We start from the raw sequence: 23,277 nt of genomic DNA on the forward strand, positions 1-23,277 counted from the left end.
TTTGGCTGTTTCCCTCTCCCGCCCCGATTCTCAGAGCAGTTCAGCTCTTTTTAGAGTGCTGTTTTCTTGAAGAAGCTTCTGCTCTGCGAACACAAATGGCAGCTATTTTTAATACATAGTTAGAGGATTAACCGTGATGTGGCTTTATGACCACGCAGGCCTGCAATACAAAGCCAGTCTGTTCTGAACGTCTGTAGAGTGCTGTCACTTTAGTAGATTTGACTGAGGACCAGAAAGAGGAACGCTGAGAAATGTGCCTGTGTGCGAGTGCTGGCGGCTCTTTTATTTTCCTCTCGGATCTCACTTGTAAATCGATCATTTGCCTGTGCTGCATGCAGCTGGAACAAAGTGAGGTAGTTTACAAGCCCTGTGTTCTGTCTAGTATTGTTTTTATTTAATAAATGCCAGTACTTAGTCTCTGTCTTCCTTGCTAAATCTTTGGGCGTGCACACTCGTTCATTAATTCATTCTCTCTCTCTCTCTCCCCATTTTGAAGTATCTTCACAGATTGCCTCCACGGCATAATTAGAGAACTTAATGTTGCAGTAATGTTCTGGGTCTGGCAGTAGCTTGACACCTTGCCAAACAAGGGATCTGAATTCTGGATCCAAGCCTTCATAGCCCCGACAGAAATGAAATGTACTGCAGAATAGAAGGAAACAAATTTTGTTATCATACTCTCCTCTAAATCATCTCATGTCATGCCTTCGCTTCCTTGAAGAGACCTAAGAAATACAACTATTGGACCCACATAGAAACCAGCTCCAGAAACTGGGTCAAAGCCACGTGGAAGAAACAAACCCACTCTTACTATGTCAGGTCACTTTAGAAGCAAGTCCGAGAGCTGAAAGCTCTTTGCTTCCCTAAATTTGGCTTTGTCCTTGAACCTATCAAATGGTTATGGAGTTTTCTAACTCTTGAGCAGTGATTTCCTTGGCTACACGACACGTCTTGGGGATTCAAAGCACCACGGCCCATAGATTGTCTTAGAACATTCTTGCCTCGAGATCCTTGAAGGAAAAAGAGTGCTCTCTGGCCGAATTTGGGAGGGCCCCAACCTGGTCTTTGGGTGTGCTCGTGCTCGTTAGCATGGTTCAGGCTTTGAGAAGTCCAGTGTACAGAAACACTGGTTAGCCCAGGGTTTCTCAAATGTAGCTGGCCATGGAATCCTTTGTCCCTATTAGAAATATTCCACAGAGCATACTTGCCTAGCAAAATAGCATTTTATTTGGTTTCAAAATCCTACTATAAATGTTCAGACTCCCAAAGCTTGGTGCTGCCCAGCTTAACTATTGTAATGCTTGTGTAATTCCTTGAGTTGGGACTACTGGGTGCCATCTTTCGTGTCTGGGGCTTTCAGGGAATTTCACTGAGGCCAGAGACACTGAGGAAGCTGGAGAGCCTGTCCTCTCTCGGCCTTGTGTCCCCGTCTTCCATTCCTACCTCTCTCCTTCCCTCCAAGCTGTTTCCAGAGAGCCGGTCATCTCCACTTCCGTAGCCACTCTCCAGTCCAGTGCTGTGATCCCTACAAACAATTTTAATGAACGTCCTCTCCCTCATTCACCGGTGACCTACAGATCAGGGGGCAACCTGCAATTCCTTAGCTTATGTGACTTCCTCTTCCTCGTAAGTCTCTTTCCCCTTGGTTTCCACGGCCCTTTTCTTGCTGTGGCCATTCCACGTAGGATCTTTCAGAGTCGTCATCATTGCCAGTCTTCAGAGCTCCGTGCGTCTCACTGTACACACTCTACTAGTGAAGTCACATGCCAACTCCTGGCTCGGAGGATCCCCACATCTTGATGTCTAGCTGAGACCTAACCTTCACACGCACGCAGAGCTGTCCACCTTGTAGGTGTTGTGTGCACCTCAAGTTCAGTGCTGCTTCACTGGAACTGATTTTCATTGCGCTGTTCTTCTGCCATCACTTTCCCAAGTCCGTCCCCCATGATGGGGGACAGCGATCGCTTGCCCTGGAAGTCAACTCTTCCCTTCTTCCATTTCGTCTCCCAGATCAAATCCATTGCCACCTGCTGTGGAGTCAGTCTGGCAAGTGTTTGCCGCGTAGGAACTGGCCAAGGCTATGGCTTAGACCTCCATTTCCACAGCAGCGCCCTCCTGATCTTGGCACTTTGGTGCCAGAAGGTTTCTGAAGTTATACTCTTTGCTTGGAATTCTTCCATGGCTCCCAGTCAGCTCCAGGAACCCCTGGACAGATGGCCGTCTACAGGAGCTTCTGCCCGGGTGCCCTGCCTTGCTGATGTGAGCCCGCGGGTCCCCTCCTGTGCTTGTCCTCTCTCCTTGCCTCTCCTCTTGGCAAATGGTGAGTCCTTCTGCTTCAAGATGATCCCTTCTTTGTATAAAATGATGATACTTTGGTGTAATCATGTGCCCACCTGTCTGTCCCACTCCCCAGACTGCAAATCCCTCCAGGCCATGGGCTGAGTCTTAACTCGTGTCTGTCGCACAAACACTATTCCCTTTGACTGGGAAAGATGATAAGAATTGCTTTCAAATACGTAATCAACTCTGAGTGGCACCACTTCTTATGCTCTGATTTTCCCCCTGTAGCCTTGGTGTTTACTTCAGGGAACATGCTGGAACAGAGAGAGTCCTACCAGCGGGACCTCCACTGCCTTCCTTCTCCACCCCTAGTACCCCCCCCCCCCGCTGCAAACAGAAGTGCAAATTCCCGGTACCTGCTCAAGTGCACAGTTTACATTCTGAATCACTAGCCCGACTGATGATGCTTTTTTGGATCAAATAATTTTGTCCCAGTATTGACTCTGAGTATAAGCCTTTGGAGTTTCTTTGTATGAATGAAAATTTTTTTCCCTCTCCTCTGTTTATATTTCTTCTTATGCTTCTTGCTCCGCTCCCATTGTAAACATAGGTAAGGTTTATGGAAGTGAGAAATTCAATTTAGTTGTGTTCACCTCACAGGTCACGGAGATGGCCAGACATTCCTTCTGGGTGGAAATCGACCGAAAGAGTAGATCTGTTCATACTAGAAAAGCATGCAAGTTCTCTGCCCACGTGTTTACCACTTCCGATGTTTTTCAAATCTACCTAAAAAGTTCTCAAAGCCAAAGTGTTTTTCAACTATTTTCTAATAGATGTATTGTGTTTATTTTATTTGTGTGTGGTAACGTTGGGCTTGCGTTGCTAATAGCCGTACTTCCCTGTATTCTGGTAATGACACTGCATCATTTTGTGTTAGGCTGCAGCTTTAGAGCAAGTTGTATTAAATGATTGAAACACAGACACCCAGTGTTCTCTAGAAGTGTGTGTGACATGGATATGTCTTGAAAATGGAGACACTGTTGAAAGGGCCTGACGGTCATGAAGCTCCGCAATTAGCAGGTCTTTCCTGATAGCCTGTTTGGAAGACATGGCCAAGTGTATTTTGGGCTGTGTCTCTGGGTCCTTTTTGACTACAAGATAAAATTCCAGGACTTGGGTGATCTGTCCTAAATGCCCTTTCCCAGTATTGTTTCTTACTAGATGGCCTCCTTGGACACTGATTGTCTAAAGACTCCTTACCCACGGATTTATTTAAATGTCTGCTTCGCCTTTCAGCGAGCTACGTAGAGAGTAAGAAGGAACTCTTACAGTTCAGGGAGGATTGTCTAACCTGCCTTGTGACTTTCAGTTTGAGGCTAATATTTGAAACCAACGTTTCCATTGCCCATGGCATCGTAATCTGTATGGCGTGCTCCTCTGCATGGCATCCTGACATCCCTGTGTCAGCTCTTTGAGAAGACTCTTCAAGGGCTGCAACATCCCACACTGCCTGTCCGTTAAGTGAGATAGTTCTAAACATTCCATCCAAATTTGGTGAAAATTTGACCCTCCATCGTTTTCTCCCTCCCAACTTTTTAGTTTGTAAAAAGTTCAGAAACATTGACCAACTAGTATAATGAGCACCCATGTATCGTTCACTAGATTCACCAGTTGTTAATATTCTGCCTCACTTGCCTTTTCTTTTGTGTGTGGTAGGCAACGATATGATCATATATACATCATATAAACATACATTTATTTTCACATTCAATAATGCCCTTCCTAGATGTTTTCTTTTCAATTCAGGATTCAGTTAGGAACCACACATTACGTTTGGTTGTAGTGTCTTTTAGTGATCTTTAACCTAGAATAGTTATTCCCACTTTGCGGGGGTGGGTGGTAGTGTGTTTTTGGTGGGTAAGGGAAGGGGGCCTCCCGACAGGGGCTGACCTGGAGTGCAGGCCCTTGTGAGGTCTCCCTGTGGAACGCCAGCTGGGCCAGTGGCGGGGAGATTGTCTATCAACCCCGGAAGGGATGACGTTGTGTATGATGATAAATAAATGAACTATTCAGATACGTGTGTGGTTGTTATGTGGTAGGAAGTATGAATTCTGAAAAAGGGACAGGGAAAGGGAGAGAGAAGTGTTGAAAGAGGAGGGAAAGGATTGGGAACGCAAGATGGCTGAGCTGCATGGAACAAGTTAAAATTTTTATGCCTGCTCTAAGATAAATTACCATTTCGTAATTTTGTATTACTGCCTCAAAGGCTCATTTCTATTTCTAGCCAACAATTCCAACAGTTTTACTTAAAAAAAAAGAAAATCCAGTACCTTCACTTAGTCATGGCACAGTGGTGCAGTCCCTGTTCCTTTTCTCCGTGAACCTACAAAATCCAATACAAACCCTAGTAGATTGGATTCTTGTAGGAGCCCCAGTTGTTTAGAATAATTCATCTGAAGTTCGGGTGAAGTTTCTTGACTGAAAACTGGTGGCATTTGTGTGTGTGTTGGGGGGGGTGGGTCCTTCTGATTTTCAGCAGCACATGTGATATCTCATAAACACAATCTCAGAATTTGTAAGACTTGATGTTAGTAGCTCTTTAAGGGTGCTGTGATTGGAGACGGGTGGACAGTTGACCCTTAAACAACACGGGTTTGAACTGCGTGGGTCCACTTACACACAGATTTTTTTTTTTCAATAAATATATTGGGAAATTTTTTGGAGATGTGCCACAATTTGAAAAAACTCTCCGATGGAACATGTAGCCTAGAAATACTGAAAAAATGGAGAAAAGGTGAGGTATGTCACAAATGCATACACGGTACCTGCGTGTTTTCTTTTCCTTTTGATTTTCTTAATAACATTTGCTTTTCTCTAGCTTTATTGTAAGAATGCAGTATATATAATACATATAACATACAAACTGTGTTCATTGACTGTATGTTATCGGTGAGGCTTCCTGCCAACAATAGGCTAGTAGTAGGCTATTAGTAGTTAAGTTTTGGGGGCATCATAAGTTTTACATGGATTTTCTACTGCGCGGGGGTGGGGGGAGTGGGTCGGCACCCCTAACCCTTATGTTATTCAAGGGTCACCTCTATATGCAGGACCTAGAAAGGGACAGTGTTTCTCATGGTCCCTGAGGGGTAGCATAGTGGTTGACAGTGGTGTCCCCAGCCCAGCCTCTTGCCCCAGTGCTGGGAGAAGACAGGTGAACTGGAGCAGCAGCAATCGGGGGTGCGGTTCACAGGAGCACAGAGCTCCTTCCGCCTCCTGTGGCAGAGGCCCCCAGGGCTGCGTCCTTTTTTCCCTTTTCAGGGATTGGTCATTTAACTCTTCATTTCCAAGAAATGGAGCAGGTATTGTTCCCGTCAGCCCCCACTTCCTTTTTCAGCTAGCTGGCCTTGTTTTATGTTGCTTGTGACCAAGAGCGCTTGTTAACAAATGCAGGTAGTATTGGGGCTGTTGGCAGTGTTTCGCTGCCACGTGCAGAACTTCCGGGACTATCACTGTGTTTCCATCCTGTCCATATCTCATATTTCCCATTTTTCTAGAAGTGGAATTTCTGGGTTAGAGGGCACCCAGGTTTGCTTCACTGAGGTCTGCCGGCTTGGTGTATCTAGAAGCGCTGCTGATTTCCTTTCCTACTAGCAACTGTATGTGTGTGTCTCATCCTACATCATCACAAAGGTGACTGTCATCATGTATTTAATTTTTGCAAGTTTCATAGGGGAATCACCATGTAGTGACTTGCACTCCCCTTCCCCCCTTTCCTTTCTGCTGGTAGGGACCGTGAACGATCTTTTCACATGCTTATTGGTCATTTGAATTTCTTTTTTTGTTGTGTTTGTGACTGTTTATGTCTTTTTTAAAAATTACTGTATTCATCTTTTTTCTATTGATATGTTACAACTCTTCATGTTAAGGATCCTCCAGCAGATGTGTTAGGAAAATACCCAGTCTCCTAATTTATTTGCTGGTATATTACTTATATCCAATATTTCCCAAGTGCCTACTTTGTTGGTGGTGTTGGGGGCGTGGAGGTGAAGGAGTCAGCCTTGGTTAGGGAAAGGATCTTAGCTGTACCTGAGGAAGGTCAAGATGGGATGATGTGTGGGCAGAGCAGGGAGTTGCCCGCACCCTCAGAAGGCTTTGGCCACCGTCGGCGTCCCAGTCAGGAACAGGGGCACTGCCATCTTCATGACAAAATAGGATTGCGGCCGTTTCCTGCCTTGTCTGCTTTTTCTCCCCCTTCCAGCTCAGGGACATTCCCTCACCCCCACCCACCCCCCACTATCTCACTGAGCACCGAGCACCTTGAGTGGTCAGAAAGCTTTTCGTATTTGTTTTAATAGTCCCTTGTTGAGTACCATAAGCAAGCTCTGAAATCAAAAGTTTAAATTGTTTTTATTTAACCATTTTACCAGATGTTTCCTGTGGTTTGACAGATGTACCGTTTACTCGAAAGTTAAACTCCTGAGATTTTGAATGTTATGGACACTGTTGCCATAGACAATCATTCCGTCAGGGCAGGATTTGGACGGCAACTTTCGCATCATTTTTTGGGTTGAAAATGTGTTTTTCCCCAGGACAGAAATGCTTGTCTTCGTACTCTGCTTTTATCTTCTTGGTTACAACTCTAATCTCTGGTTTAGAAAGACTGTAACTGGTTGACTGGAGTTGATTCCAGTGAACACCGCTGTGCCTCAGTGGATATTACGTTCTGAACGCAGCTGGACTCAGTTACATCTCGGTTTTGTTTGCAAAACTCTGCTAGGATGAAAAGAACTCAGGTAAAACTTGAATGTGGGCTGAAAATCGGACTGCTGCTTCACTTCTGAGGGCTAGTTAACACTGGGGTATGGTGAAGAAAGCTGCAGACGTGGCCGTTTTTTTTGCACCCACCTACAGCCTGTCAAGACCAACCAAGGATCCCTTTGGTGACTTGGCCTGCCCCAGGCCTGCAGTCAGCGTTTCTCTGCAGCCCAAGAGTCCAAAGAGAAAAGAGCCTCTCATCCAGGATTCTGCTGGTGGGAGGAAAGCAGGAGGAAGTTGCTTCCTACAAAACACAAGTGAGACCGTAGTTGTGGCTGCAGCGGAGGGAAAAAAACAGGGATTTTTGACATTCCTTCTCCGAAGGGTCAGCTGCAAGAGTGCTGTGGGCTTGCATGCATTGTTGTGTCAGAGCTGGCTCCCTTCTCCAGCAGCCTTCCTCTTCTGTGTTTTGTTTAGCCTTATTTTAGAGTTTTATAAAAGCCTTATGTTATGGAAGATGGAGAAACAAAGAAAGAGGAAATCGCATACTGTAATTCTGACAGCAGATCTATTTTCTCACAAAATGGAACTGTAATGATGCATGTAACATTTTGGCAAGACACCCTCTGTAAATAAACCCTCCCAGGAGTTGCTAACCTATCCCAGGACCCAAAGGAAACTTTTCTTGTGGCTTGGGGGCAGGCAGGCCCCTTACCTTGCAAGTCTCCTTTCGGCTGGGGACTTTTATTCTGACAGGCGTTCTGCCTATCCCGTTTGTGCCTGGGACTGCCTGCCAAGTTTGTGAGGCCCAAGGCTTTTTTGTGGGAGGACGCTGGGCTGTCTTCATGCTCTTTGGCAATGATTAAAGTGAGGTTAGTACCAAAAACCCTTTCATTTTATTCCCTTATCCTTGCTTTTTCAAACCAGATGGCAACCCTGTATTTTCAGCTGTAATTAATTTAAACTATGAGGCAGCAAGTGCTGGGAGAGGTAGAGTTGATTTTGCTCAGAAGGGACAGCAGTGATTTTCCTTCTCATCCCTCACCCCTCACTAAATGGCACCTTGTCCCAATCACATCCATGTCATGTGCAGTTTCTTCTGAGGGGACAGGAAGGAGAGAGAAGCCTGTTAATGGGGCTGCAGGGCTGGCCGCCGATTACACGTGTGAGCGGGAAGGGTTAATGCACACTAGTAATTGTTTCCTTAATGGGTTGGAAGTAACCAAGTTTCAGGTGATGGCTGACATGTTATGGCCAGGCTGGGCTATCATGTGACTCCTCCAAACAATGGCGCATAGTTTGAGTGGCTGCTGATTTGGGGAGTACAGGGTGCTTTTTCTTCCCACTCAGTTCAACTGCCAGGATCGCCTCCAAAAGGGGGTATGTTTTCGGTTTAACATTTATTCTTAAAGAAAATTACAAGGGAAATAAAAGCACTTGGCCACAATTGAAGTCTGGAGGTTTTGACCTCAGCTATTTGACCACTTCCCTCGATGGAAATTTTACTTGAGTCCCTACTCTGTAAGTTGCTTTAGTGCACAGGATCCTGTAGAGATTGAGAGATCCTTCACATTTAATAGAAAAATAAATGTTTTTGTTTAATCTCTCAGTGACTTGTAAAGTAACTCCACGGAGCAGTCACTGCTCCCACCCTTTTCTCCCCTGAGGGAGGGAGGTTAAAGCGGAGAGGGAAGTAATTGACTCCTTGAGAGCCGGTGTCCAGTACCCTCACCTGCCTGCACAGATAGGTGCAGCGGGGTTTTCGTTTCGTCATTTGAGAAACCCCTTTTTCTGGGCAGTACGGAGGAGTTGCAGATTGAAGAAGATCTGCTGATGATAATACATGTGCAGAGCACTTTGTAAAACTGTACACTAATGTTATACAAATGGTAGTTATTGCTATGTATTATTAACACTAGCCATTCTTGGATGACATGAAGTAATTTTTAAAGGCCCATCGTGAGAAATGAGAACCACAGATATTGGGTTTGTGAGTTTCCACAATGCCCACTTTTGGTTGCAACCTCATTGGCTGTGTGTGCTTACATTTGCTGAATTTAGTGAGCTGGGTGATGGATGTTCTTTGTTTATTTAATTTTTATGTCAAATGTTTACATAATTCATGAGCATTTCTCTCATGAACCACTTGGACTGTCTACAGAGGCTTGCATTTTGTTGTCGTGTTGTGGGCCAGACCCAACCTTTTGCAACCTTTTTGTTTTGCTCTAGTAGGGAGGGACAAACAGGTAGTGAAAAATGCATCCTGTAGTTCCAAACTCTTTTACTACCAATGATTTGTCAAAACTTCTAAGGATTGAAAAGTAAACAGAATTACCATATGATCCAGCAAGTCCACTTATGGGTATATACCCAAAAGAATTGAAAGCAGGATCTCAAGGAGATATTTGTACACTCGTGTTCATAACAGCATTATTCACAAATGCCAAAAAGCTGGAAACAACCCAAGTGTCCATCAGTGGATGAATAAACAAAATGTGCTCTATACGCACAATGGAATATTATTCAGCCTTGAAAAGGAACAAAATTCTGACACAGGCTACACATTGGACAAACCTTGAAAACATGCTAAGTGAAATGTTCTAGTCACAAAAGGACAAATAGTGTATGATTACACTTATGTGAGGAATCATTCATAGAGACACAGAATCGTGGTTGCCAGGCGCTGGGGTGGAGGGAAGGAGAATGGGGGCTTTTTTTTAAATGGGGACAGAGTTTCAGATTGGAAAGATGAAAAAGTTCTGGAGGTAGATGGTGGTGATGGTTGCACTGCAATGGGAATATATTTAATGCCACCAAATGGTATAGTTAAAAATGACCAAAATGGTAAGTTTTATGTCTATTTTACCACAGTAAAAAAGATAAAATACCCTCTAAGGACTAATGAGTAACTTTATTTAGTTGAACTGAATAAACAATAATGAATCTATTATGTGTTAAGCCTTTGTATTCCGTGCTCAGCTGGGATGAGTGATGCACAAGGAGGGTGTGAGCAGTTTGGGGACAGAAGTTCAGTTTTCTGAGGACGTGATATGAAGCGTCTGATTGATAATAGAGTCGCAGTGTGATGACTCTTGAGGGGGGTAATTCTAATTTAAAGGGTAGTTAGGGTTCGCCATTACCATCTGGTTTTGGAAGGCCGTCCTCACACATGAACAGGAAAGTAAGTGTGTGTCCCTTGGGGTGTTGGGGGGTGGCAGTCATGGATTTCCTAAAGGTATTTTTAGAATCATGAACTCGAGTTTGGGGGAAATGCCCTTTCAGTGCTGAATGGAACCATCAGGTTCCCCTAGGTTCCTTTCCTCCCTCCTTTTCAAGGGTTCCAGCATTTGGATTGAATGTGTTTTAATAGCCAGGGGACTGCTTTTCAGTGATAGAGATGCTACAGTAAAGCTAAGCAGGGAATGTCAGTTCTTAATTCTCTGAAGAGTTTCAAAAATGAGAATATTTGTAAAGAAATGGAGTTTTATAACTCGGAAAAAAATAAAGTAGGCTGTCAGTACTGTTTTTTTTTTTTTTTTTAGGTCCTTTGGAAACTTTGCTGTAAAAAGAGATTGATTGGTAATTTGTCTGTTAATTGTCACTATGTTAGAAGCCTTTCTAAACACCCGAGGGTCCTCGAAATAATCTTTAATTCAAATCTTGTTCCTATCATGTAATCTAAGTGAAGAAAAAATAGCTCAGCCAATCTTTTCCTCTAGTTTTTGGAAACATGGAGTTCAATCCAGACACTGCCTGGCTTCTCAGAGGGAATTAGTGTACAACGTAATTTGCTCTCAGATGAAAGGTCCTTAGGTTCGTCAACAATTTTGTAATTAATAATGGCAATAATTAATAATTTAATATTAACAGTAACAACTATTTTAAAGAATATTTGGTAGATGTCTTAATAATATCTTTTATTAGATGAGTTTTTAATCACTTTATGTACTCAATACTTAAGTTCTCAAACCTTTTAGTATAGCTAGAATTCCACTCAATAATTTAATTTTGCCTGCCAAGTGTCTGATGTCAGTCAGGGTAGGTGGGTAGCTTTAAAAGGAAAATTGGCTTTCTAATTTTTTTTCATGTTAAATAAATGTACGGAATTAGAGGTTACCCTCTAATATCCTAAGGCCATGAAATAATCTGGAACTGGTTACCACCACCATCAAGGCTGGACACCTGGGAAGGCCGCTGGCACTCACCTGTAGGAACACGATTCTGTAGGGGAGGAGGGAATGCCAACAAACCCCACAGCATAGGAAGAAAATTGGATAGTTTGTTTCGATAGGCATGCATGTGTGATACGTATCTATGTAGTAACTCATTTATATCTCTAGGCAGTACGGGGTCACAAATATAACTGAATCAAGAGAAAGGAAAACAAGTAGAATTTTCGGTGGCCACACACTTCATGTGCGTGGGACAGGGCTGTGGAAGTAGCTGTTGGCATCGTGAGGAGCTGTTAGAGGAGAGCTGTAGTGGACTCTGGGCCCTGGAATAATCTTGATTTCGAATGTTCTAGTCTGTTTACTTTAGTTCTTACTCTTACTGAACCTTATGCCCTGATTTTTGGTTCAGAAATATGCTCCCATTAATTGAAGGGACTTATCTTTTCTTGCGTGCTCTCTTATTTAGATCACACGTGGAGTAGTGGGAATGTTTATTTGGAGAGTGGGGAGTTGGGTGACAGGGCAGTGAGGGCTCTGGTGTAGGATCATCGGGAGGGATTCTTGTTTGTGAAGAGAATTCTGGGCATGGCAGGCCTGACAGAGAGGCAGTTTTCCAGTAGTTGGAAGAAGAAATAGACTTTGAGTTTTTCCAAAGGGCTGACCTTTGACCCAAGAATCATACTGGAAAGCAGATTTCATTCATTATGAGGAAAAACCTTTTACTGAAGCTTTTCAATAGTCGAGGGAACTGCTTAAAGGGAAAGTAAGTGCCTGCCTGTATGGCAGTCTTTTAGGGGTGCTGCCTTTCCTCTTCCTTCTCGTGTATTCAGACATTTCACCATGAAGCGCTTTTCCTCTGAGTAGGACAAAGCATCCAATCTTTTCACTAAATGGTTTTCTAATATTTTCCAGCAATTTGCTGGAAAATGTGGACTACAAGCTAAGAGTGAGCCTTCAAAAGAATTTAAATGGCATTGTGAAAGCTGGCTTGGTACCAACCCAGAAGAATGAAAGCGGAAATGACAGTTTCTTGAAGGGGTTTTCAGACCATTAGTTTCTGGTGGGTTTGCGATGACTGGAGTTCTTTCTCTGCTCACCCCTGAACCAGGTCCTGCCCTGTAGCTCACGAATGCCTCTGTCTTATAGTGGGTGCTGTTTTTCCCTAAGATTGGTTTGCTTTGGGTTGGTTTGTTCATAAATTAGTTATTCTTTGCCAGGCACCATGGTTGATACTGACTTACAGAAACTCCTGGGCAGTGCAGTGTGCGTAGATCCCTTTTCCTAGTTTGTTTCACTCCAGGCCTGTCTAGAAGGAACTGGTCTTCTCTGAGTCTCGGGTTGGTGGACGGCTAAGCATGAACAACTGAGCTTCTGGGCGCTGCTGTCCGAGCTGGTGCAGACACTGTTCTGTTAAAATCCGGCTCTGGACAGTCTCATTGGGCAAATCCCCAGGCTTCCACCCTTTCTCTAGCCGTCTCAAATGGTCCTTAAAGGATAGCCAAGCAAACTGTCACCATGTTGTTACACCTCTGTTGTGTGGAGAAATAGATGAGCTTTCCTAGGTTTTTGTCCACCTCAGACATTGTAGCTCAGTTACAGAAGGAAGACATAATGTTTTCCATCCCTTCTCTGGTGCAAAGACTCTGTTTAATGCCAAAAATATGATAGTGGTTGTAGTTTTTAAATATCATTCATTGAGAGAATACATAATGGCAAAAATGACTACAAATTTAGTAGCAGTAGGAATTTTAAATTAATTTATATTTTATTAGTCTCAGCCACATCTCCATTCATGTGAAAATGCTTGAGGGGCCACATGTGAGGCGTGTGATCCGTTCCGTCTGTAAGCAGTGCTTGGTTGTGCACATGGGTCCCTGCCCGTTTGTCCCCAGGACAAGTCCCCCAGGCCCGGTCCTCAGGTGAAGGCCCACTGCTTTCTTGGTCACAGTTTCTAACATGACAGGCGAGATACTTTACCAGACACATTCTCAAGGGTTGACCTCTTTTTTCAAACTGTAGTTTTTCCTCTTGTCTCAGCTAATGATGGAAAACATGTGTGGACAGTTGTAGTCAAAGAAAACTGGTATCTTATTTACACAGAACTGAGCAGTGCAGAAATGGGAATCTCCCGGCAGTGTGTAAGAGCTCTGCCCTGCGAGCTGACACAGGTGTGTTGCGTCTCTATCAGCAGCAGGTCTAGAAGGCCCTTACTTTCCCAAGCTTCCAATAAGATGTCTGAATACTGGAACCGGGGATGGGAAAGTTGCCGTGGGAGACCCTGTACTCACTCAGAGCCTGTGGACCATTACTTTGCACATCATTCTAGCAAACCTAGTTGCCTGGCTGTTTGGCCCGCAGTGAGGAGAAAGGAGCGATAAGGGCTACCAGCAGTGGCAGGCCCACTTACTCCAGGAATGGCCCTGTGACAATCAAGGGAAGAGACCGGAACGTGGTGAGGAGCTGGCCTCAGCACACAAGTTGCTGAACAATCGAGAGGACTCAGTCTGCAGCAGACAGGCCTGTCCTGGAGACCTACTGCGTCACGGCTGAAAATAGTGTTTATGATAAAGACCCCGAGTCCTTTTCAAGGAAAATAATACATTGTAGAATGTTTCAGACAGGTTTCTAACCGAATAGTTTAAAATTTTTTTTTCTATCTGGAGGCTTACATTTTGGTTACCTAGAAGCTTGACTTAAGTGGCCACCCTGTGACTTCCCGTGATGTCAGTCAGGTTTCTTGGGTTCCCTGGGTGGTTCCCTCACGCAGATCTGCACAGTAATTGTGCTTGGGCCACGGGGAGACCCACTTTCCCCTAGAGCTCTTTCCAGTCTCACAGGGAAAAAAAGGACATGAGTGGCAAGAGCACATCACACAAAACACTAATGAGAGCTGAGCTGCTGGAGGGGCTGCAGGGAAGTGAGAGGAATATTGGAGACCAGAGACTATATGGAGACGTGGGTTATACTAACGTAACGCCTCTTACTCTTGAGGGGCTTAGGTTGAACACCCTTGACTCAATCCCAGAGAAGAGCCCAAGTCAGTTATGTGTTTCCCTTTACACTGTCCAGTATTGGTGATTCTCCTTCCCGCACCACAGAAATGTGCTGTTTCTGAAACACTCGCAGAAGAGCAAGGCCTGGCCTGATTTGAGCCCTGAGCCACCACCTGCCAGCCATGTGACTCTGGCTGAGTGCTGTGCTTCTCAATCCTGTTTCCCTCCATAAACCATGGGAACGGTGGCGGGCACTCCCGAGGGTTGACCACAAGCATTGAATAAGAGCAGGTGGGTGGTGCTCACAGCTGGCCTGTGGTCTTGGGGTGTTCGTTACTGCTGGGCCCATCAGCGTAGGGATAATGAAAAGAGCTGCTGGTCCATTCATTCATCCATCCATCCATCCATCCATCCATCCAAAATGTTCCTGAGCCAAAAGGTCTTGGATTATAACTTGGCTGACAAGCTGCTTCCCTCCTGTATGTAGGGGCAGGTGGGAATGCCTTTTGCTGGCTTCCTGAATTGCACCTGCAGGAGAAGGCAGGGCATCTGGCCCCCTGGCTTCTCTTTGGCAAGCCTGGTCTCACACACTGGTCTCGACTCCTGGTCATCTCGCTGCTTATTTAAGTATGCCTTATCATGACAAGGATACCTGAGGCCCAGGGGATCTTAGAGACCTCTTTGAAAATGTCCAGAGGAAGCTCTCAAATTTTGGGGCAGAGGGGCAGGAGTAATGCAGATAAAGCAGAAAAAAACATGGGTGTGGAGAATACCTAAAAATATATAAAACTCTGGGGAAAAAAAAAAAAAAAGGCCATGGAAATGGTTTTAGTTTGCTAGGGCTGCCATGACAAAGTACCACAGACTGGGTGGCCTGAACAACAGAAGTTTATTTTCTCACAGTTCTCAGGCTGGAAGGCTGAGATCAAGATACCAGCAGGGTGGGTTCCTTCTGAGGCTGGGAGGGAGAGTGTGTTCAGGCCTCTCTCTTAAGGACTTCTAGTGGCCTCATGCATCCCTCTGTTTACAGGCGGCGTTCTCCTTGTGTCTTCATTTCATCTTTCCTCTGTGCATGTCTGTCACTTTGTCCAAATTTCCTTTTGATAAGGACACCAGTTCCACTGGATGAGAGCCCACCCTGATGACCTCATCTTACCTTGCTCATCTGCAGGGACTCTATTTCCAAGTAAGGTCACATTTGCAGGAACTGGGGGTCAGGATTTCCAACATTTTTGGGGGGCACAAAACTCAACCCATAACACATTAAAAGCAATTCAAAGAAGAAAATAAAATGGCTAGTAAATGTATGAAAAGATGCTCAGTTGCACTGGTAATTGAGGAAATGCAGATTAGAACATGGAGGGGCGAGTCCCACCATGAGAATGGCGGAAATCCAGAGGCTGTGGGGATGTTACAGAGGACGCACCTCTGCGGGAGGCCTGAGGCTCCGCTGGCAGGGGGAGTGCAGAGTGGACCCGCATGTTGGACAGGGTTTGGGCAACATCTGTGGCAGCTGAAGACGGTGAGTTCTACAAGCCACAAGCGTCACTTCTAGATACCTACCTGAGTGACACTCAGAAACCCTGCACCCAGGCACAGGGCACATGCAAAGATATAAACCCCGTGAGGCTATTTGTCATAAGGAAACACCGGAGGTTATCCACATACCTGTCAGTAGAGGAATGGATCATTAAATTGTGGTGTATTCGTACAAAGGAATATTATGTAGCAGGTAAATGAGATGGATAAACTAGATCCCTACGTCAGAACATGGGTAGAGCCCCAAAACTAGACAAGGGGAAAAGCATGGTTATAAAACAATACATACAGTGTGATACCGTGATGTAAATTTAAAATGGGCTCCATATTATTTACAGGTATATTCATATACGTATAGGAAGAATCCCCAAATACAGGACAGTGGGACACCTGGGGATGAAGAGCGGGCCTGGGGAAGGTGGGAAGGAGGGGCTGCAGCTGTGTCTGCATGGCGGCTGTTTTGATCCCTGCCCGTATTTCCCTTTAGGAGGGAAGAAAACGTCTGAAGCAAATATGATAGTACAGTTTCATTTATCAGCTCTGGCTGGTAGGTACGTAGGTCTTTTGTAGTTTTTCTCAGCCTCTTTCTTGAGAGGGAAAAGTGAAAAAGAAAGGCTCTCAAGCGAGTCAGATATAAATTAGAATCCTGGTGCTGTACTAGTGTTACAACCTGAAATAAGTTACTCAGCCTGTCTGAAGCCTAGTTTACTCAGCCATAAAATGGGGCGTTGAGGTGGATTTAATAAGGTAGTGAGGTCCAGCGTACGATGTGGCATGTAGCGTTACTAAGAAATGATAGTATGATAGTACAGGTAAGCGAGGTAAATAATGGGCTGACAGGGACTCCCTGACTTCTAATGCATTGTTTTTGGACCCGACTTTCCAAGGACAACATTGCAGTGGTATGTGCTTCTCCCTGGGACTGGGACAGATGTCATGTGATTGAGCAAATGAGGTGTGCATCGCTCAGTTCTGTGTAGTTGATTTTTGAAATCTGAATAGAAAGGGGGATGCCACCTTTGGGGGGGAGTCAGTGGGGAGAAATGTTATGTGGGTGGGTAGCTGCGGCAACAGTGTCATTAGCCAATTGCAGTGTCCTTCATGCTCAGGTAGGGTTCCCTTGAGCCTCTGATGGTGGTAGGGCTGTGGCTGTTTTCTTCAGTATTAGGTGATGTTAAGCGATGATAGTTGTTGAATGTAAGGCGATCTTTTCCTACCATTAAGGGAAAGGCCGTCTCTGGCCCTTTTCACTGCTGACCAGGATGTGCTTGTTGAAACAGAGACGACCCCACCCCAGGTCGCTCTGTGCTTGGGATGCTCTGGATGCCAGTGTTTCCCAACTTCCTCCTGCCAAGGACACACAGCTCGCCATTTTTTACCTTGGAGGGTGTCGCAGCCTCACCTCCCACCACCTCCACATGCAAACGTGATCTGTGCTCAGCCTTCCCCTGGGGGTGGTGTCCCCGCCCCCTCCACTTCTGGTCTGAAGTTGATACTGAGGAGACCAGGATGTCCTGGAGACAAACCCAGGTGCCTTCTTACTTGACAGGGAAGCAGTGAACTCTCTTGCTCACAAGAAGAAAGAAGGGGGTGATGCGTGCGTCCCCGTTTGTGTGAGGTTTGGACAGGCACGGGGACATTGACAAGTGGGGGGAGGAAAACAGAAGATGAAGAAGGTGGTTAAAGGGAGAAAACATCTCCCTACCACGGATGCCCGGTGTCTAAATGTTCCCTAAACTGCTTTTTCAGGGAAAAACGTCTTTCCTGCTGGGAATTTCCTCTGAAAGAAATGACCTTAATTTCCTTTTCAGTCACCACAAATGCCGTTAACTGGACTCAACATAGTGTATGTACTTTGATAATTCACTTATTCAGTGAATGTTGGTAAAACACCGGCTGTTGGCTCTGTCCTCGTGCCCCGCGCTGGGGAGAGGACAGAGCTTGCGAGCGTGGGGCTCTCCAGTGTCCTGTCCCCTGGGGAGGCTGATGTGCCCGCCTGGCTGGGGACAGCGCCGTGAGGCTGGCCAATTAAGGGACACGCAACTAAGTGGGGGTGCGCCTTTGGGGGCTGGTCCCTTCACACACATCCAGGTTCCCACTGTTACCTCCACCCCTGTAGTTTGGGGTGGGGGGTCAGGGAAGGCCTCGTGCTTGGGAAGGAACGGGAGGTAGTTAAGTACACATTTCGTACAATGTACCATTGTAGCCATTTTTAAGTGTACAGCTCAGTGGCATTAAGTACAGTCTCTAAGGGAGCTTTTAAAATTTCAAGGTACTTTACAGTAATGCTTAGAGGGGACTGTGTCTTCGCTGTGACCGTCCAGGGCTCCCCGCGTCTTCTGGCCTCACTGCTGCTCCTCGGTCCTTCCTACTTTGACCCTTCATCTCTACCTACACCCTCATGTGTAGGGTGTGTTGCCACAGAACTTGAGTTCCCTTCTGCCAGGAGTGGTCTGGCATCCAGCAGAGCCACTGTCATGTCAAGGACATCCTGTGCCTTCTGGGAACCGCATGGGGGAGGCTGGGCTGGTCCTCGCCTCGTTCACCTGAGCCGAGGGACCTGTCCCAAGACTCTGCCTGCCTCACGGGGCCCACAGGATCCCAGAGTGTTTCCTCGAAAGCACTAACTAAAATGTCTCATACCCATATCCCCTCCTCTGTTGTACAGATTCAGGCTCACATTGCCTAATAGCCGTTCATCGTCACCAGAACTCCGTTAAGGCTTGAGCATGTCAAGTATTGTAATACCTTCCCATGGGTTTGCTTTCTACTCGGAACTCCTGATGTTTGAGGGTGGGGAAAATCTCATTTTAATGAGAATCCAGTGGATGTGGTAGACTTCTTCATGTGATGAATTCTTTCACAGTTTCACTGCTTGGAATCTAGTTGACTTTTCCCCAGACACTGTAGACATTTCTGGTGTCTCAGCTCTGAGAGGGGAGAGTACTGTGTTTCCCCAAAAATAACACCGGGTCTTGTATTAATTTTTGCTCCAAAAGACGCATTAGGGCTTATGTTCCGGTTAGGTCTTATTTTCGGGGAAACAGTACTAGCAGGTGGCATCCATTCCCTGGAACACTTTGTCAAAGAGGAACATATAATAGGTATCTTCTTTCTTAACCACCTTCACTTTTGTCTCCCCTTTCCATTTTCTCTCCTAAAACAGCTGGCAGTAGAAATGCCCTCCCAGGATGGACCAGGGTGCCCTGGAATGGCAGTGACATTGGCGGGTCCTTGGCGTCCAGCCAGCTACCCATGAGCCCCTTAGGCTCTAACAGGGCTGCAGCCCTTTTTTCATGAGCAAACTTTGTCCTTAACTAGAACGGAGGCGACTCCAATCTCCCAGGCAGGAAGCGGTGGTTTGGTCGGCTGTCCATAAGAGCACATGATGCTCTGGGAAGCAGTGGAGCCCAGGGTATGATTCATTCAGGGGCCGGGAAGGGGGGCACATGGAAAACAATGTCTGTCTTTAAGCTCCGGGAACCAGGAAAAAGAACTGGAAATGTGAGTAATATATAATTTTACTAAAATTAACCAGTGAGTTCTTCAGATGTTTTCTTTCTGTGTTTTTCACCGTCTTCGTCTGATGCATGGTGCCCTGCCGCGTCATGTTTTTGGTTGGCTGTTTTTCTGGTTCGTGTCCCCCAGAGTCCCTTCTCCCCCCCCCCCCCCCACATGGTGTGGGCACAGCGTGTCTTCAGGAGCCCAGGTGGCGGCTGTGGGTGGAGCAGGGCCTGTCTTCTCCTTCCTTCCATGAGCTAGATGCCCTCGGGCAGCTCACCCCATCATTGGGCATCGCTTTCCCCTCGAGTGTGGTTACGGGTCCCCAGGCCTCAGGGTTCACCTCCGGAGGCTCAGCCGAGTTTAGTGCCACATAAACGTGTGTGAGAGATGGGTGGGCTGTGTGGGTGTCCTGGTGCCTCTGACACTGGGGGGGCTTCAGGCTACTCCTTTCCTCCACCCGGGGTTAGTCATCCTTTGACCCTCTCCAGCCTTCTTCCGGCTTCTCTGGCACCTGCCTCACCTCAGCCCTGAGAACACAGGGCTGTGTCTTACTTTCTGTGACTGTCACAAAGTAGGGCTCAGTTAACACTGGTTGTATAAACTGTAGTCTGAATTGGCCAGAGGAGAATTCTGACTGAGAAGCTCACGAATCCATCCCCGGCTTTGCCTCGTTCCTTAGTGGCCTTCAGACACCTCATGGGTGAGGGGACAATCCCTGATTGTGTCAGGGAAACAACTTACACATCTTGTCAAACGAAGTTTATTTTATCCAAATTTGGAAGAAAACTTAATACTGAAGATGACCATGTGTGCTGACAGTATAGTCTTTTCATACACTGATGAATTGTAGATGTAACAATAAATATCCATGTAGGTAAAAGCCAGGTTATCTCAGGTTTGATTGGCCTGAAGTCTGTCAAGGGAAAGGCCCGCCTCACATCTGCACTGCAGTCTTACTAGTGTTTGCGATCACGACCCCTGAGGCAGTCACTGGACAGACTTGTGATGTCTAATGAATCATTACAGGACGAGGAAATGATGGACAGGCTGATTTTAGAATTAAGGTGGGGTTTTTAATCTTATTTATCATGTGTGCATGTGTGTATGTATTTGAAAATCACATATATGGGACATTTCATTTAGACCATTTGACCAAAATGTATGTACTCTTCCATGTTATCTTTTTTTTTTTTAATGTTGTTGGGGAATGTTGGGGAACAGTGTGTTTCTCCAGGGCCTATCAGCTCCAAGTCCAGTCGCCGTTTTCAATCTTAGTTGCAGGGGCACAGCCCACCATCCCATGTGGGAATTGAACCAGCAACCTTGTTAGGAGCTCGCGCTCTAACCAACTGAGCCATCAGGCCCCCCCCACCCCCATTGTTATCTTAATGGGCTGAAAATTTATTCTCTAATTGCTTTTAAATCATTCTGTATAGTCAACCAGAGAATAAAAGGGGGAAAACATCCAAAAGTTAAATGCTGTGCCTTATGCAGTCACTTACCTTGCAATTGATAAACTAAGTGATAAACTAAGCTTAGTGCTGATTTGGTCCCGCTCGTGTTCACGATCCCCTGTGCTGTGCCAGCACGGTTGCTTATGTTTCTGTCGTGCTCAGTCCTTGTTTAAACCCCTCTGAGGTGGAGCTTCCTGTGCCCACACTTGCGTCTGGGGCCTGGCAAGTCTTGCCAGGTCTCCTGCTCTTTCCACTGAGCCCCTAAGGGCATCTGGGTCGGGGCACATAACCCATCTGAAGGGTGTAAACTCCCCTGCAGGCGGCTCCTCAGCCCTCACCTCTCCATGATCCAGCCCACGCACAGTCCCACCACCACAGTGCCTTGCTTTCCTTATCCGGTCATCCATGTAGCGTCTCTTCATTCACTCACGGTGACATGGGCCTGCCGTGCTCGGCAGTGAGGGCGTGGGGTGAGCTGGGCTCTGTGCACTCTTGGAAGTCGGGGGCTCTGGGGAGGCACGTAGATAAAGACATTAAATAGTGGTGTGGTGGGTTCTCTAGTCAGTAAAGGTTTGCAAGGGGCACTTTGGGGTCTAAAGCTGCAGGCACAGTTGGCTGTGTGTGGGGTGGGGGGCGCCACGCACAAATATATACAGTCACAGAGGCACGAAGTGGCATGTCTTATTTGAAGAATGGCAAGTAGACTGTTGTAACTGCAGAGCACAGCTCTTGGTGGCATGGAACCCAGACGAGGATGGACAGGTGGTCAGAGTCGGAGGGGGAAGGGCCGGGGAGGCCCCTGAAGATGGTGCTGAGCCAGTGACAGTTACAACGAAGGGCTTGCTGTGGTCGGATCTGCTTTATGAAAAGATTGCACTGAAATGAAAACAAGTAAAACAGGAAATCTGAATAGGTTGGTAGATTGTCTTGGTGTCAATGGCCTAGTTTTACAAGATGTCACCACTGGGGGAAACTGAGTACAGGGAACTTGGGATCTATTTCTCTTCCCCCCTTTTTAAATATTAAATTTATTGAGGTGACAGGGGTCTATTTCTTACAACTACACGTGACTGCAATTTAAAAGGGCCTCCCTGTCTCTCTGTCACACATACTTCTGTGTATGTGTATATAAAATACTAAAGGAAATTTTATCGCACTCAGCCAGTGGAGAAGGCAGCAGGCTGTGCTGCTTTCTCTGGGTTTCTGTCCTAGCACGCCAGCCCGGGCTTCTGGGCTGTGTAATAGGATGGTAACTTGTCTGCTGAGCAAAGGGGGTGACTGTTGTGAACTCGGAGAGTTCTGGCAGCAGGAGAACATGGTGAATTCAAGGGGCTGAAACTAGAGGCAGAAAGAAACCCTGGAAAAAGCGGGGAAAAGGAAGGACCAGGGCCGAGCCCATAACCGTGTTCATGGTCTTCTGTGGGTCACGTCTTAGCATTTGCTGGGCTGTGTCATTCTTTAATAGATGCAACATACAGTGTTGCCTCAACTAGATCCATTGTACGGTGGGTGGGGTGGTGTTTACCTCCCATCCGTGTCCCACACAGCACCTGCCGCTGAGCACACAAGCAAGGCCTTCGTGAGCACCAGTTGAGGGGCTTTCCTGAAGCAGGTGACTCTGGCTGGTGTATTCTGGATGGAGGAGCTGCACGCTGGCTCTCCACTCCCCAGGCAAGCCTGAGCGTGTGCACCCCATGAGCCCGCGCTAACGCTACTGCTGCTCGGCCAGTGACATGACTATGAGTCTTGCTTCCATCGTCTGAAAAGAGGGTAGTTATGGCGTCTTGTTAGTGGTCTTGGGAAGATTGAGGCAACGCATGGCGGTGGCATCTTGGAGCAGGCCCCGGCACACAGAAGCATTTGGTTACTTTTGGGTCATCATCATCATCGTCTTTGTCCTCCTGAATGGCAGGTCCTTGTCAAACCCACCTGAGCCTGAGCACCTGGGTTACCTCTCTAGACTCTGAGCAGGTGGAGTTTATCAGAAGTGCTCAGATGGGCCCGTGACCTGCATGGACAGGCTGCCAAACAGACCCTGCTGATGGTGCTTCCTCCTGGCACCGAGGGGCCTTGCGGTCACACTGACCCGGGTTAGCGTCCTGGCGCAGTTCACCAGTCGGTCAGCTCCATAACATGACTTGAACCTCAGAAAATGAGGGTGATACTGCTGCAATATTTACCCACAGCAAGGTACAGCAGTGAATGAAACACTCCCTGTGAAGTGCTTGGCACATCTGGTCGTAGCCCTTTGCCATTCACAAGGTGCCAGGCTGCCCCCTCTGAGTGTTGGCTCCTCTTTTTCAGGAATAAGACGGCCAATGGAGACTGCCGGAAAGACCCCCGGGAGCGGAGCCGCAGCCCCATTGAGCGGGCTGTGGCCCCCACCATGAGCCTGCACGGCAACCACCTGTACGCGTCCCTCCCCAGCCTCAGCATGGAGCAGCCCCTCGCACTGACCAAGAACAGCATGGACGCTAGCAGGCCGGCCGGCATCTCGCCCACACTGACCCCGGGGGAGCGGCAGCAGGTGGGTTTGTCCAGTGGGGTTTGGGCTGGTGGCAGTGGGGCTGGGGGGGGGGG

At 46.7% G+C, this 23,277-nt stretch overlaps 1 protein-coding gene across 6 annotated transcripts in view; it reads left to right on the forward strand.

Moving 5' to 3' along the window:
• VGLL4 (vestigial like family member 4) overlaps positions 1–23,277 on the forward strand; it is a 144,064-nt gene that overhangs the window by 112,309 nt on the left and 8,478 nt on the right. For 5 of the 6 annotated variants that reach the window (XM_019732657.3, XM_019732658.3, XM_074312984.2 and 2 more), the window contains one exon: positions 23,002–23,224. In XM_019732657.3, coding sequence (XP_019588216.2) covers positions 23,002–23,224 — 223 coding nt within the window. Of the gene's footprint in view, positions 1–7,837; positions 7,908–23,001; positions 23,225–23,277 lie in introns of those variants that run through there. The other variant, XM_019732659.3, reaches the window with a different exon arrangement.

Source organism: Rhinolophus sinicus, chromosome 5 (genome assembly GCF_057876585.1).
Source record: "Rhinolophus sinicus isolate RSI-liver-muscle chromosome 5, RSI-T2T, whole genome shotgun sequence".
Lineage (NCBI taxonomy): Eukaryota > Metazoa > Chordata > Mammalia > Chiroptera > Rhinolophidae > Rhinolophus > Rhinolophus sinicus.